Source organism: Lathyrus oleraceus, chromosome 3, assembly GCF_024323335.1.
Source record: "Lathyrus oleraceus cultivar Zhongwan6 chromosome 3, CAAS_Psat_ZW6_1.0, whole genome shotgun sequence".
Classification (NCBI taxonomy): Eukaryota; Viridiplantae; Streptophyta; class Magnoliopsida; order Fabales; family Fabaceae; genus Lathyrus; species Lathyrus oleraceus.
In genome coordinates, this window is record NC_066581.1 from 374876774 (window position 1) to 374892316 (window position 15543).

General features: G+C 34.4%; 2 protein-coding genes across 2 annotated transcripts; one reads left to right on the forward strand and one right to left on the reverse strand.

Annotated features, from left to right (window-relative positions):
* Window positions 1-5857: 5857 nt before the first annotated feature.
* On the forward strand, window positions 5858-9036 carry LOC127127796 (GTP cyclohydrolase 1). Its single transcript, XM_051057081.1, has 2 exons — window positions 5858-6459; window positions 7555-9036. Exons 1-2 carry the CDS (start codon window positions 6258-6260, stop codon window positions 8730-8732), a joined length of 1380 nt encoding a protein of 459 aa, XP_050913038.1. The 5' UTR covers window positions 5858-6257; the 3' UTR covers window positions 8733-9036.
* A 107-nt stretch (window positions 9037-9143) lies between these two features.
* Window positions 9144-12464, reverse strand: LOC127127797 (uncharacterized). The gene is made up of 9 exons (XM_051057082.1): window positions 12261-12464; window positions 12106-12133; window positions 11842-12000; window positions 10734-10915; window positions 10463-10637; window positions 10163-10380; window positions 9860-9985; window positions 9661-9764; window positions 9144-9530 (listed from the first exon to the last, which is right to left on the reverse strand). Exons 1-9 carry the CDS (start codon window positions 12292-12294, stop codon window positions 9264-9266), a joined length of 1293 nt encoding a protein of 430 aa, XP_050913039.1. The 5' UTR covers window positions 12295-12464; the 3' UTR covers window positions 9144-9263.
* Between the last annotated feature and the right edge of the window lie 3079 nt (window positions 12465-15543).

Consider the following 15543-nt stretch of genomic DNA (forward strand, 5'->3'; position numbering starts at 1 on the left):
TGAAAGCGGGCTAAAGTCGGGGGCACGAGTGAATTGTCCCCTGGCTTTCCCTTGCCTAATCATGAGTTTGTGCATGCAAGCGAGGGTGAGGCTACCCTCTAGGGGTCAAGTAAGGATCCCGTCGCCCATTGATGACCGATACGTGGCCAAGTATTGCAAACCGAAAAATGTAAGAGGTAGTTCAGCTGCTGAGGTTACCGGGGCTTCTGATGGTCCTGATACTTCTACTCTAGGATCCGATCCTTTGCAGCAGGCGATCTGCAACTACAATTGGGACTGGATGACGGCAACTCAGCGTGCCATGCTCGATATGCACGATTCTATGCAGCTGTTACAGCTGCAGGGACGTGACCCCTCCGGTAATCACTCGTTGATGACGCGTGAGCAGTTTCTGCTTAACGCTAGCTGGCCTGTGGACAGACCTGTGTTTGGAGAGGGGGCAGGTGCTGGTGCTTCTTTTGGTGCTGCTGATGGAGATGATGATGATGAGGCTACCGGTTCTGAGGCCGGTACTGATGAGGGTTATGAGTCCGTGGAGGGCTAAGTTATTTTATTTTTCATATTATGTTTTATTTCTATTGTATTTTCAGACTTGTGTATTTTGATTTTGGCTATGTACTTTTGGGGTGTTTTGTCCCCCATGAACAAATTTAAATTTTGAAGTAATGTTATTATTTATGTTTTAAATTTCTTCTGTTTTAATAAATTTTTGGTTGGTTGAGTGTCAAACCTTCTAGATTGGTTGCTCCTCAAAGAAGTATCCAATGAAGGTGCATCTGAGCTTGGATGGCAATGATAAAAATAAACAAGTGAACAATGCTAAGGTACATGGTTACCTCCGGCTAGAATTTTAGAATGCACTAAGAACTTTACTCTTTTTTGTAATTGAGTATTGTCTTTTTGCAACATAATTGAATGAATGTTTCATCTAGGACTTAAAACCACAAATTGTGAGGAAACCTCCATTTTACACTTAAATGCTGGATTCTAATAAGCTTTGTTGATTCATTTGATTCATGCTTTGTCTTTTATTATTGTGAATATGTGGAAGCAATTAGAAATGATCAAGGCACTTGTTTTCTATCGAGCACAACCAATTCCAAATACAACTTACCTGTGAGCAGAGAGAGTATTCGTTAACCCCTTTGAGCTTAAACAGTTGAATCTCAGCTTGAAATAAAGCGAGATTTCAAAAATCTTTTTCTTGAAACCCGGAAAATTTTGATAATTGTTCTTTTGCCGTAAAAAGTCAAGAGCATTCACTTAGGGTGAGTAAGAAATAAGTTGGGGAGAACGAAAATGAGAATCGGTAAGTGCCACAACTCTTGAAAAACCGAGCAAGCATAAAAAAAAAAATATATATATATAAAATATAGAAAAGAGAAACATCTGTTTTGTAAATATGATGTGAAAGAAAAAAAAATATAGAGAAAATAAAAATGAATGCTTGCTTGGAATAAAAATAGTGAAAAACAAAAATTGAGTTGTGAAATAAGAGTTGTGAAGGTTTCAAATGAGAAATAAATGGAACGAAGTTGAGATGTGTGAATAATGTACAGTGAATGTCTCTTTTGCATCGACAATTTCATTTTCAATGGCCTTAGAAATGACCCTTGTTTGTTAACCTAACCAAGCTTCAACCGAAAAGCCCTTAGTGATCTTCGTGCTTCCACATTACCATTTATAATTGTTAGACATTGTATGAATTGAATTGATTTCTTCATTGTTTGTTGGAGAGTGAGATTATTCCCGCGGTTGCAAACGCGTAATTTCTTCAATCCTTATTCGAAGAGGAGAGATAGGGTGATTCATTCAAGATAATATTGTTGTAGATAGATACATATTTCGCATTGCTACTAAGTCTTAGTTCTTGTGTATTATTTTATTCTAACCGTTGGAAATTTGTATCTGCTGATTCACTTGTATTTGAGCCGTTTTATCCGATTTCGGAGAAACCTTTTTCTTAATGCAAATCCTCTTGTCCTTCAAGAGGCATACTTTGCTTGAGGACAAGCAAGAATATAGTTGGGGAGAGTTGTTAGATACCCAAAAGTGCTTATTTGAGCTATCAAATATGGGTATCTTTCACTCCGTTTCCTTGCTAAAGTGTTCGAAATAACCTTTGTTTTTGATGAATTGCAATACAATGATAAACGATCTTGGTACCTTTGATTTGTGTGTTATTGTGCAGGAATTAGGCATGAAATAATAGAAAATGAAGCCACAAGAAAGTTGGCAAAGGGACCAAAGAAATGATGCATTCATCAGCTTGCTCGCTAGGCGAGGGCTGTGGCGAAGAACTCGCTAGGCGAGCGCCCAGCGAGAACCCAGCGAAAAGCTCCAGTATTTTACAGTGGCAAACATCAACAAATTCGCTAGGCGAGCTGCCAGCGAAGTGTGTAGCGAACACGTCCAGACTTGGTGAAAAGCGCAGCCAGCACTCACTCGCTAGGCGAGCCATTAGCGAGCTCCCAGCGAGCATTCCAGTAGCAAAACCTCTCAAGCTCGCTGGAGCGAAGGTTGAAGCGTGGGCTTCGCCTAGCGAAGGTTTTGTTCGCCCAGCGAACATGACAGTCTGGCAAAGGTTATTTCTCTGGGCGCAGGTGCATCAGGTGCCTCATTTAGGGGCTCGCTAGGCGAGCCATTCTGCTCGCCTAGCGAGCATGACAGCTCAGTAGCAGCTCTATAAGTAGCAAGGGCTACTTTTTGGAGCCATACTTTTGCACCTCCATACTTTTGTACTTTTTAGATATTTTTCCAGCATTGCTCTTAGGATCTTTTGTGACCTAGAAATCATTTCTCTTCATCTCTTAACAATCTTTCACAAAAAGAAGGTGGATTCCCATCCAATCTCGATTATTCGACTCGGATGTTGATCAACCTTCTTCCGAGACTTGTTGACCAAGCTACCATGAAAATGAGTAGCTAAGTCCTTCATTTTGTCAAGGTTAGATGTAGATGATCATTAGCTTTGTGTGTAAATGGGATGATCTTCATTTGTAAACTCTTTAATGGTGAATATATGGTGAAAACTTTATTCTTATTCAAAACTCTTTGTGTTGGTTTATGATCGAGAGATGTTTACCAACTCTTAACCTAGGTTTTCATCCAATCTTGTTTGTTAGCTAGAGATAGTAATGAATGATTTTGTTCACCATAAGGTTGAACCAAAAAGTTGTCATTTTGATAGATTGTGTTAGAGATAAACAATGGATCAAAATGGGAAAACTCACAATGTGTGTTAGAGATAAACACATTGGGAGGACTTTGTGAAATAGTTTATCATCTAAAGGAGTTTATAAGTTTTGTTGATCGAACATATACATGCAAAGTGATCGTCGAACCCTAACTTTGGCAATATTTCTCAAATATTAAAACCAAAACTTTTACCGCATTTTATTACACTTTTATGCAAGATACCGTGACAAATACCAAAACCCCATTGTTACCTTAAGCTAAGAATTAAAACAACTGTCGAAAGGCGGTGATATCTCACAATCCCTGTGGAGACGATAACAAAAACGCGACACTTAAAATTACATTCAACAGTATGATACACTTTAGTGAACCGTAGAACACTGTAAGGTAATTGTACACAAAAACATTATCATGGACATGTTTCATTATAACAAATGACATTCTTGTGACTTGGGTAGCAATGATATGTTGCCAGATGCCACTAAGTGTTTATTATATTAAATATGTGATTTAATATAATTGCCAACATTATGAGAACCTACAAGATCACACACATAAAGACAAAATGATGAGAGATATAATGCATAAGGAGCACCGTAAGGTGCATTGCGCTTAAGTGAATTGTAGAACACCGTAAGGTATGGTGCACTTAAGTGGAATACAACAAGGTATCATGCGTTTGAGTGAAATATTGTACACCATAAGATACGTTGCACTCAAGTGAGCTTTTTAGCTTGCATCCCACACAAGTGATTTTATAAATAGAACTCTTGTGCCTAAGCTTTAACACTTGATAAAATTTGGTTTGTGAAACCATGATCATAATTAATCTCTTTCTCTCTCATTCAAAGTTTTCATTTGTAGCAGCTAGCACTAAGACTGAAGACACTCTATTCATGTGGACTGAGTAGAAGCGTTGTTCTGCATTTAACGCTCATGATCATTCATCCGATTCTATATCAAAGATGTTAATCGTTACAAGAGATAATCTTTCTATCATTGATCATACATCATTCGTAAGAATCAACTAAATAATTTTTTTTTTGTTTTCTACTGCAGTTTGTATTGCGATTTTCCTTCAAAATACTCTATTTCACATACAAGAAATCAACTCAACTTGATGAAATCTATAGAATATTTACAATAAAAAAAACTAGTACACCCACTAGATATTACATGCCAAATCCAAGACACTAAGTTAATATTGATTACAAAATTTATATATAAACCTTTAATATATTTTAGTGTTATATATATATATATATATATATATATATATATATATATATATATATATATATATACACTAACGCTAACATGCGCCCAAGGGCACAAGTTAATGACTTATTTGTAGAAACATTGTTTTATTCAACACAAATTTTTTAATTGTAGTATCATTAACTTGTTCCTTAAGGGCAAATTTTCTAATTGTAGTATCATTACCTTGTTCCTTAAGGGCACAAGTTAGCAAGACATACATATATATATATATATATATATATATATATATATATATATATATATATATATATATATCGATTCAGTTTGGATCAATTTTGATTAAAATATTGCCCGACCAATAACATCTCCATCGATTTGGATCAATTTTTGGTTAAAATATTTTTCGACAAATGACATCTCCATCAGTTTGGTTTGATTCGATTTTTAGTGTTTTTTTTAAATGGAACCAAATCAAACTAATTGGTTTGGTTTGGTGGATTGATTTATTTTATTTTTTAAATATTATATTCATTTGTGTATTATTTGCTATCATATTTTTTAGTGTATTTTATGGTATTATTTTTTTAAATATCACATTTCATATAATATATTTCATGCTCTACTTTTCAAACAACTTACAAGTTATTCTTAATCCATACGAAACATTAACATAATTTTCATTGTATTATGAAATAAGTTTACTATCCAATATAAAAGTTGACACTTGACATAAGAAGTTTGGAAAGAGATTTGAAAGCTTATCAAATAAAACACAACAATAAAAACAAAAGGTTTCAATACACATAAATTAACATATTTCATACCTTAAATACACCTCTAAACTATTTTGTAACAAGACTAGAAGGAAATTCCTTGAAGAAGAAACATAAAAGGTAAAAAAAGAAGATGAAAACTAACAAATAGAACTTGAACATGAATAAGGGAACCATAACCTATAAAAATGACGGTGACGAGAAACCAACATAGCAATTTGTTTAGATCAAATTTTTATGACTTATGATTTCGATTTTGTTCAAAGAAAGGAAGTATAAATAAAGACGGAGAATTGTTGGATTGATACAAAATTTGAACTTAATAATAGACTAAATAAAAGATTAAATATGTATTTATAGTCATCGGTTTGGTTCATTGATTTGACGGTTTCTAAAAACAAAAATCGAGAACCAAACCAAACTATCTCGATTTTTATTGGTTGGTTTGGTTTTTGAACTGAATAAAAAAAAATTGGTGTTTTTCAGTTTGATTTAGTTTGAATTATCGATTTAATTGGTTACAATTTAAAAGTATTTTTTTAATCTTACCAAACAGAATCTAGTAATTAAAAAAATAAAATAAAATAGAATTATTTATTATAATATTTAAATTTGAATTGGTTCCCACTTTAAGTATTAAATAATATTCCTCCTTCCAATTCCAAGACCTATGTAATGTGCAATTGCAATTTGGAATTGCAATTTGCAATAACAACAACGTAAGATTGAGTGATCCACACAATTCAAATCCAATCAGGTCCAACAACACCAACTCACCCCACCACACCACACCACCAACCCCTTTTTCTGTTTCGTTTTCATTCCTTTTTTCTTGGCCTCTCTCTTTCTCTGTTTGTTCATTGGCTATTCCTCCTCGTCTTCGTTTTTCAACCTCGATCTCTACAACCCTTTATCATTTTCAGACGTGATTTGTGCTTTCAAAACTTGGGTCTTCGTTAAAATTTTATCTTTTGGGGTGCATGTCACCCTGCTGAGATTTGATTCTTCTTTTTCTTTTCTCTGTTTTTTGGTTTCATTATTTCTATTGGGATTTCTGTTATTTCAATGGGCTGTTTAGATGATGGGCGTTTCATCGTTGAGCTTGAAAATGGATTGAGTAACGGTTGTTCTGAAGTGGGAAAAGATGCTTCTGCCATTGAAGATGCTGTCAAGGTTTTGCTGCTGGGTCTAGGAGAAGATATTAACAGGGAAGGTATTAGGAAGACTCCACTCCGTGTTGCTAAGGCCCTTCGTGAAGGAACAAGAGGTGAAAACATGTTTTCTTTCTCACTCTTTGAAGATATATATGTTGTTGAATCATAGTTATCAACTTAGCTTTTAAGTCTATGTTTAATTATGCTGTGGCGAAAATTGGATCTGATGTAATTTTGATGTTAATTAGCTGGATATGTTACTGGATCTTTTTCTATCTTTGTTCCTGTGAAAAAGTTTGAGAAAAAGCTGTTATAGTTGAGGATTTATTTGTTGTTTATGTACAGGCTTTCTGAATTCCCTAGTACTTTTTGTATACATGTTTGTCCTTTTCTTCTGAGTGGACAAAATTGAAGTTCTTGGATATTGGTACTGTATACTGAATAATAAGTAGTTTCTTATGGAAAAATAGAAAACTATAGTTGATTTAAAATTTCTTCACTTCTTTTTGTCGGTTGTTACAGTCAACTTCATTGCCATGTCTCAGGCACTCAATAATTATAGGTTTGTTTAGATGTTGTTTAAGAAAAGAGAAGCTTAGTTGCTTGCTTAACCAAAAAGGGTATATCTTTGTACCCTTCTTTTCAATCAAAACATTACATCTCAAAATTCAAACTTTAGTGCAGAAATGACATGAAGGAAGGTTAAGGTTGAGTCTCAACTCAATTATTCTTAGAACATTTAAAATTCAAGGGGTGATTTCGGTTTTTTATAGGGGGAAAGGATAGCGGGCTAGAAACTGCTCCGCTATCCTGCTATTTACCCTATAGTGGCAAAGAATAGCGGGCCAGAAACCGCTCCGGGCCGGGAACAGCTCTGCTATCTCGCCATTTTCCATATAACGGCCGCTAGTGTTCTGCACCACTAAGGCTCTTCCCATAGCCGCCTCCGCTTCACTCCCCTATAGCGCCGCTATTGACTACTCTGATATCTATAAGTGAGAATGCTAAGTATTCAGGTTACAAAATGTAGAGAGAGAACCCTGAGAATTCTGGATTATCATGTTCTTAGAGTTGAGTTATGGGAAAAGGGTCTTCTTCTTTAGCTTGAAACTTTTTCTTAACATTACCACTGAGATAATATTTTACTTCATACCTGACTCATGAAATTCACAAAGTTCTGTTCTAAGCTTCTGTTTATCTTCTTCCAGGTTACAGGCAAAAGGTAAAAGACATTGTTGAAGGTGCTTTATTCCCCGAAGCTGGTCTTGATAACAGAGTTGGCCATGCTGGTGGAGCTGGCGGACTTGTGATCGTCCGAGATATTGACTTATTTTCCTATTGCGAGTCATGCATGCTTCCGTTCCAGGTTAAGTGTCACGTAGGTTATGTTCCTTCTGGCGAAAGAGTTATCGGTTTAAGCAAGCTATCTCGTGTTGCTGATGTATTTGCAAAACGACTCCAAGATCCTCAGCGCCTCGCAAATGAAGTGTGTTCTGCTTTGCATCATGGAATAAAGCCAGCTGGTGTTGCCGTCATACTTCAATGTACACATATCCACTTTCCAGACATAGAATCAATCTTTCTCGAATCAAACCACCAAGGATTGGTTAAGACACTCGTTTCCGCCGGTTCCGGGGTTTTTGAAAACAAAAATGCAGACGAATGGGCTGATTTCTTTAATCTCCTTAAATTTAGAGGTATCAGTCTGGAAAAAATCCATGTTAGAGGATCATTGGACTCCTCCTGGTGTCCTTCTCAGTCAGCCAAAGTTTCCTCCAAAATCGTACCGGTCAACCCTGCAATGGTCACTGCAGTAACTTCAGTTATTAAATCTTTGGGAGAAGATCCACTAAGGAAGGAGCTTAGAGGAACCCCAACTAGATTTGTGAAGTGGTTAATGAACTTTCAGAACAGCAACTTCGACATGAAGTTGAATGGTTTTCTCAATGGTGGAATAGATTCTTTAAGCGTGAACGAAAAGGTAGACATGGATAACAAGAAAATATGCTCTGAGCTGAACTTATCATTTTGGTCACAATGCGAGCACCATTTACTTCCATTTCACGGTGTTGTTCACATAGGTTACCTCCTATCAGATGGATTCAGTCCGATCGGAAAATCTCTTTTACAATCCATAGTACATTTTTACGGTTTCAAGCTTCAAGTTCAGGAGAGGCTTACAAGACAGATAGCTGAAACGATTTCGCCGCTGATCGGTGGAGATGTGATAGTTGTTGTAGAGGCAAGCCACACATGTATGATTTCTAGGGGTATTGAAAAATTTGGAAGTAGTACTGCCACTATTGCTGTTTTAGGACGATTCTCGACCGACCTTAAGACAAGGGCTTCCTTCTTGCAGGGTATTCCAAGTTCTACATATTTTTAGGAGCAATGATTCTTGATTGAATCTGCTTGAAATAATTTAGTACTAGCTCCAAATGTTGTGGATTTTGAAGTTTTGGAATTTGCTCAAATTTTGTTTCAGTTTTACATAGAATTATAGCTAGAAATTATTGAAGAAAAATTGATGGAATTCCTCTGGAATTCATATTTTCATACTAGCCAACTTTGGTCATAATTTGTTGTTGTTTAAGTTTACTCTGATAGTTTTCTTTATGTTGAAGTTAGAATGATTGTTATCAATTTTGATTATTTTATATGAAGTTTCTCAACATCTTTTATTTTGCAAATTGCATGCAAATGCTTCTATAATAGGGTATTTTTCTAGTGGTGGAATGGTATTGGGAAGTATTTGAAATCAATTTTGAAGGTTCTCAACATACTTCAAATCAATATGTACTTGGTAAAAAAAATCATATGGATTTCACTAAAGAGAGTGTCATTTCAAATTCAATGATAGCCAAATACTCCATAACAGAGCTTTATACAATACAAGCCATATCAGTAACATTCATAGTTACCATATGTGCCGAATTTTATGCCACTCTATCTTAGGTTCCTTTTCAGGAACTTTCGGTTCTGGACGCTCAATCTTGGGTTCGTTTTTACAAATTTTCAGATTTGGATGCATTTCATGAACTTCACTACTACAAGCTTGCGGTTGAGGTGCTTGCTGTTGAGGGGCATGGCACTGGTGCATGAACTTATTTTGAGCCAACCCAATGGCAAATCCTATTCCTAGTATCAGCAAAATCATGAATAGTGATGCAGATATTTTAAAAACCTGCAAGCACCAACAGTATGAAAATTCAATGAGGTTTTGTTAAAATGCGCCTTTGGTCACTGTTTGTTATCAACTAAAAAAAGCTTTTGTTATAAGCTTGTAACAATAAATTTGGGGAAATAGTACAAACCTTATTCATAACGTTACTTTTCAGAGGAAAATTTCTATCAGCATGCTCAAGAGTATGTCTTAACATTCCAATTATGGCAGATTCAGTCACAGGGTCATCACTGTCTGCAGGAGAATTAAGAAATGGTTAAATTTATATTAATTTAACGACATCAAAGAATATTCAATGAAATGGAATGTAACAAAAGTTGAAGGGTTACCTGGGATGTCAAAAATTTGCGTTGTTGGTGGAATTCCCAATAGATCCCCCAAAAATGCACGAACACAGGCACAGTCCGAGAGAGATAGGAGATCCCCATGAGTTATAACAAGTACAGGTTTGTCATCTGCAGGCAATAGAAATAAACTATCAGATTGACCACTGTTGTGGAGGGTCTATATGCGGAGAGGAAAGAATAATCAAAGAGAGGGAGTGGAGTCAGTCAGTGATGTGATTGTGGCCTTGATTTTAGAAAGTGTCCGAATTTATACGAGGAAAGCACATAAGCTAGTCTGGAAAATACCTTTAAATGACAGGAATGGGTAATTGAAAGTAGAAACAACCGTTTTAATATACTGTGCTTCCGAAGCATCAGTGGCACTCTTCATCGCATTCAGAACCGAAAGACCATTAACGACATATATTACAAAATTAACTTTTCTACTCTTACTGGAAATGAAACCTTTCTTGTCGTCACCTTTGCACTTTAAACTTTCACACAGTCTCTGATTATCTATACTCCTGATAGAGAATTTGTAAAACGTGATGTAAATATTAACATTTTGTATAATATCGGGAATGTTAAGTTTTTAAATATTCAAACCTGACAACAAGCTCTCCATCACGAACACCTTTTGTCATCCAATTCTTCAGCATTTTGTTATTCTCATGAGACTTATCTGATAAACTACGTGTATCATACAGACAGATAGAATTTGAGTTTCTCGGAATCATATACTCATGGAGGAAGTAAGTTCCATCCCCTATAAGTGAGTTATCTGGCATCAAAAGATAAATGCAATAAAAATTTCTTAGGACAATGAACAGTTGTTTAGTCTGATCATGTATAAAAGATATGTTAATGAAATGAATACATGATACTTGTGCTCTCGCGGGTGCAAATTTGTCGTTGTCGAACACCTTGGAGATTCTATTTATGAGACTAGTTTTCCCAGATAGACTTGGACCAACTAATATGAGGCATGTTGTCTCTGGTATATCATAATCACACACCTTTAAGCCCCTAGCTTTCCAAATTGAAGCTCCGGGCCTATAGCTGTAACAATCAAACCACACTCACTATAAAATTCATTCTGAGATACAACTCCATATACGCTCTCACAGAAATATTTGAAATTTGTTTTCATAATTAACATGAACTACACATCACAATTTCAATTACAGACTACAAGGATTACAAGTTTTCACCCAGTGAAGCCTTCAAGTGTAGAAGCAGAGTAGTCAATAGCGGCACTATCCCACTATAGCGGAGTGGAGCAGAGGGAAGCCGTATGGGAAGAACCTTAGCGATGCAGAACACTATAGCGTCTATGGGAAGAACTTTAGCGATGCAGAACACTATAGCGTCCATAAAGTAAATAGCGGGAGCCGGGGCGGAACAGTTCCTGGCCTGGTGCTCTTTCTGTCTCACTAACCTTTTCCCTCTAAAAAACCGAAATTAGCCCTTAAATTTAAAATGTTTTAAGGGTAATTTTGAGTTTTTCAATCAAATTTAAGTTGAAATTCAACCCTAACATTCTTTCACCGACATTTCTGCACTTCAAATTTGAGTTGAGACTCAACCCTAACATTCCCTCCCCTCTCTCCGCACTTCGTTCTTCTCTCTGCAGTTCATATATTTATAATTATTATTCATATAATTTGTCCAAAAATATGGCGGCCATCTCAATATAAGCTATCCCGCTATCCCATTTTTGGGATCAACCGCTCCACTCGCCATTCGGGATTGACTACTTTGTGCAGAATAATATCACATAAACAATCATTATTATGGAACAAACCGAAAACACTAAGCATCAAAAGTAAAAAAACCGATGCTTTTGAGTAGAATCCTAAATTCATTTTTCAATGAGTTTTGAAACAAGAAAACAACAAAAAACAAGTTGGAAGCTTTTGCTTAATATTAAAAAACATATATGGCTAAACAGATAAAAACAAACAAAATTTGAGTTCAAATAACACCTCAATATTTTCTTCTTCCCCTTTTTCAAACTCTCGCTATCAATCTTCAATTCATTGAAACTTTGCAAGATTTCCTGGTTGATACCAACTCTCTTCTTCCTCTCACTAACTACAAAATCATCACAAGAAGAAGTGTTTTCACTTTCCACACTATTATCCCTGAAAAACATTAGAAATCAAAAATCAGAATTGAAACAATATGAAATTAAGAATAAATAATCTATGATCATCATCATCATCATCATTCATGAATCATGAGAGTACCTGAGAAAGGGAAAATCTCCATGCATACCTGATTGATCATTAGGTCAAACAGAAGAAACTCAAAAATTTATATACTTGTTGGAGGAATTGAAAGAGAAAAACAAAAACTAAAAAAGGAGTGTTAGTTACCGAAAGAGAATGAAAAGGAATAGTACCGTTAGAAGAAGAAACAATGGAACCACCACCCATGATATTGATGCGTTCTGTATTCGGTTACAATTCAATGCGTTTTGGAGTGAAGTTGAGATAACTTTTGAGTTAAGTAAGAAAGAAGAAATTAATCATGGAGGAATATATCTATTTTGGTGGCTATTTATAGTGAAGAATAAAAACTTTTTAATTATAGTTTAATTAAATTGAATCATAACAAAAATTCAATCGAACTGATCTGATTTAATTTGCTCATAATCAAAATGAATTTATTCGATACATTGGTTTTGAATAAGTATTTTGTTAGGGTTATTCGAATGTTACAAATTTGAATTCAATTTGATAGCTTTGAATTATATTTCCCATAAGATATAAATTAGATACATTCTCTAAACATTGTTATTTGAGTTTAAACACAATAAAGATAATAAAACTTTTTTAAAATTAATATGTTTGTTATATAAAATGACATTTTCGTGAGAATTATATTTCCCTTTAAAAGTTATTTTTATGATTTATTTAGATGATCTACTCAATTTTTTAAAAAAATTAGGTTACTTATTTAGTGAACTCAAAAATATTTTCACAAAATGAAAGGAGCGGTAGAAATAATTATTAATATTTAACGTTCAAATGAGTTATAAGAAAAATTGAGTTTAAGTAGTTAAGGTTATTTGGTCTTTAATGGTCGGTCCCGACGGACCTTAGATTTTTTAAGTTTGAGATAAAAAAATTTGTTGTCATATGAATTTAAAAATTATTATTTGAATTTGATTTTTAAACGAGTTTTTCTTTTATTTATTTTTTAACAAAAATTAAATCAAAAATAAAAAATCATATAATATTTTTTATAAATATAATAAAAAAATATACTATTTTATGCATAATATTTTTTTAAGTATTATATTATTTTTATAAATACTATATTTTTAAATATAATATATATCTAAATTGTATACAATAATTATAATTAAGTATTTAAAATAAAAGAAATTAATAGAATATAAGAAAATTGTGAATTAAACACAAAACAATTAAATATTAATTTGGTTATATTTATGTATAATATTTAAAAGAGAAAGATCGAATAGAATATATATAAAATTGACTGAAGTGAGAAAAATCAATGTGTTATTTTGGAGTGAGACAACATATGTATAACTATTATATATATTTTTCCTGAATTTTTAGTTATGTGGGCCTAAAGGGCTACCCGCGATCCATATGTGCTAGCCCTAATGGGTGGCAGGATTCTTAGTGTAGGGTTAAAAAAATCTTGAAAAACATGTACTCTAATTTTTAAGGCCCAAACTCTATGATTTTTCGAACTTGGCAGATCGACTCATATGGGCTAACCCAGTTTGACGACTCTAATTAATACTATTATCGCGATTAGTTAATTTTAATTTAGTTCGATAAGTTTTAGATTTGTTACCTCAGTTTAGTTCACTTATTGAATTGTTTGATAAATAAGGGTTCCTATAACACCCCATATAATATACATCTAAAAAATATAGTATACGAGATATTTATTTGATATTGATACAACACAAGTGTCTAGCGGCATCGTTATATACATGTCCATGAAATAATATAGAAAGTATGACACATGCCATACAATAGTGCCTAAATAAAAATAAGACATATGTGGAATATCTCTATTGCACACAATCCACATCTAAAGATCCCGATAATCCAAAATCTTCGAAACATCAACAAACAACCTCTCTTCCATTTAACTTGCAAATAACACCTGAAAAACAACAATAATAGTGGGGTGAGATAATAATCTCAGTGAGTTCCCCTATCCCATGGGTTTACTCGGCTCTACAGGGTTTCTAATCGATTCCTAACTCAAGTTTGCATCCTTCGTTACTTGTGCATTACTCACACAACGTAACTAAGAATTAAGTATTTAAGGGATGTTCGTAACATATGACAACATGTAACTTGAGATCACATAAATCAAAAAATCATTATTCAGATTCACGAAACATCGATCCCCGATCAGACCTACGTCTAGGGAAAGGGTCAGTTCATGCATGCTCTTATGATTCGACTTTCATGTGGATATCGTGTTCTCCATGGGACTCGAACCCACTTCAAGAACCGTCACTCGTATGGGACTCAAATCCATTTTGAGTATATTTCACCATATGGGTCCCCATGTTCTTTATTTATCATGTTGATAAAGAATTCATCAAGATTTTGAAGCTTGTTTGCCTTGGAAGCCCTAATTCATCTAGGTATCTTGTGTGACTTCCTCAGTAAGTTTCTTCACCAATTGGTCAAAGATATCAAGGGATACTTCATTTTACATCATCTTATGCATATATGATTCTCCATGAGCCCCAAATATCAAAAGAACTTCAAGTTTGCAAGTTGGTTCAAGGAGGTTGACCAGAGAAAGTCAACAGGTCAAATCTAGGATTCCTTAGACCCTATCTCCTACAATTTTTGTCATATGAAAATGATTCCAAGAGAAAAGTTACTCTTTATTACATTTCAAATAACTTCCATGTTGACATCAAGAGCTAATTTTGCTTAGAAAGTCATTTTTGTCTGGCGAAAGATTATATGTCATTTTGTTTGTGCCATATATGGAAGGTCAACTTACAAGAACCATAACTTGCTCAATGTTTATGATATGAAGGCCATACAAGGTTCATAATTAATTTCAATATGTCTTCTCCAACTTTAATTCTTTGAGAAATGTCAAATTCTACTTGCAAGGGCATGTGCAAAGAGTAAACATTATAGGACATTTTGGGTCATTACCATTGAACAAACAATTTTTCTCAACTTCTAAAATCCATAACTCCCTCATGCAAGATTCAAATGGTGTAAAATTTGTGACCAAATTTAAGAGGAATGAAAGAGATACAACTTTGGTGATGAAACAACTTTCATTTGAAGCTCATAACAAAAGTTATTCAAGGTGGAAAAAAGTGATAATTTGACTTTATACTTTGAAAATTTTCAACTATGTTTGATTTCTCCAACTTCCATCTTAAAATTCATCATGATCCAAGCTCCAAATGGAAAAGTCTTAAACAAAAAAGTTGTTCCCCTTCATGTTACCTTTCCAAAGAGTCCAAGATCATGGCATTTGGAGCATTTTTGAAGGACTTGCACATGGGTGTAATGCATGGCCTCATTTGGTATGTTCCATGTCCAATTTCCATTTCACTAATGCATGATCCCATGTTATCATTTCAGGTTGATTAGCACATGATTTTGGACCTTTTGGCATCATTTAATGGGCCTATCACACGCCCGTGCAAGCAT

Coding starts and splice junctions, on each gene's coding strand:
- LOC127127796 (XM_051057081.1), top strand. CDS start 6,258: ATGGGCTGTTTAGATGATGGGCGTTTCATCGTTGAGCTTGAAAATGGA. Junction 6,460..7,554: donor CCTTCGTGAAGGAACAAGAG/GTGAAAACATGT, acceptor ATCTTCTTCCAG/GTTACAGGCAAAAGGTAAAA.
- LOC127127797 (XM_051057082.1), bottom strand. CDS start 12,294: ATGGGTGGTGGTTCCATTGTTTCTTCTTCTAACG. Junction 12,001..12,105: donor GGAGATTTTCCCTTTCTCAG/GTACTCTCATGA, acceptor AATGTTTTTCAG/GGATAATAGTGTGGAAAGTG. Junction 9,531..9,660: donor AAAGTAACGTTATGAATAAG/GTTTGTACTATT, acceptor TGGTGCTTGCAG/GTTTTTAAAATATCTGCATC.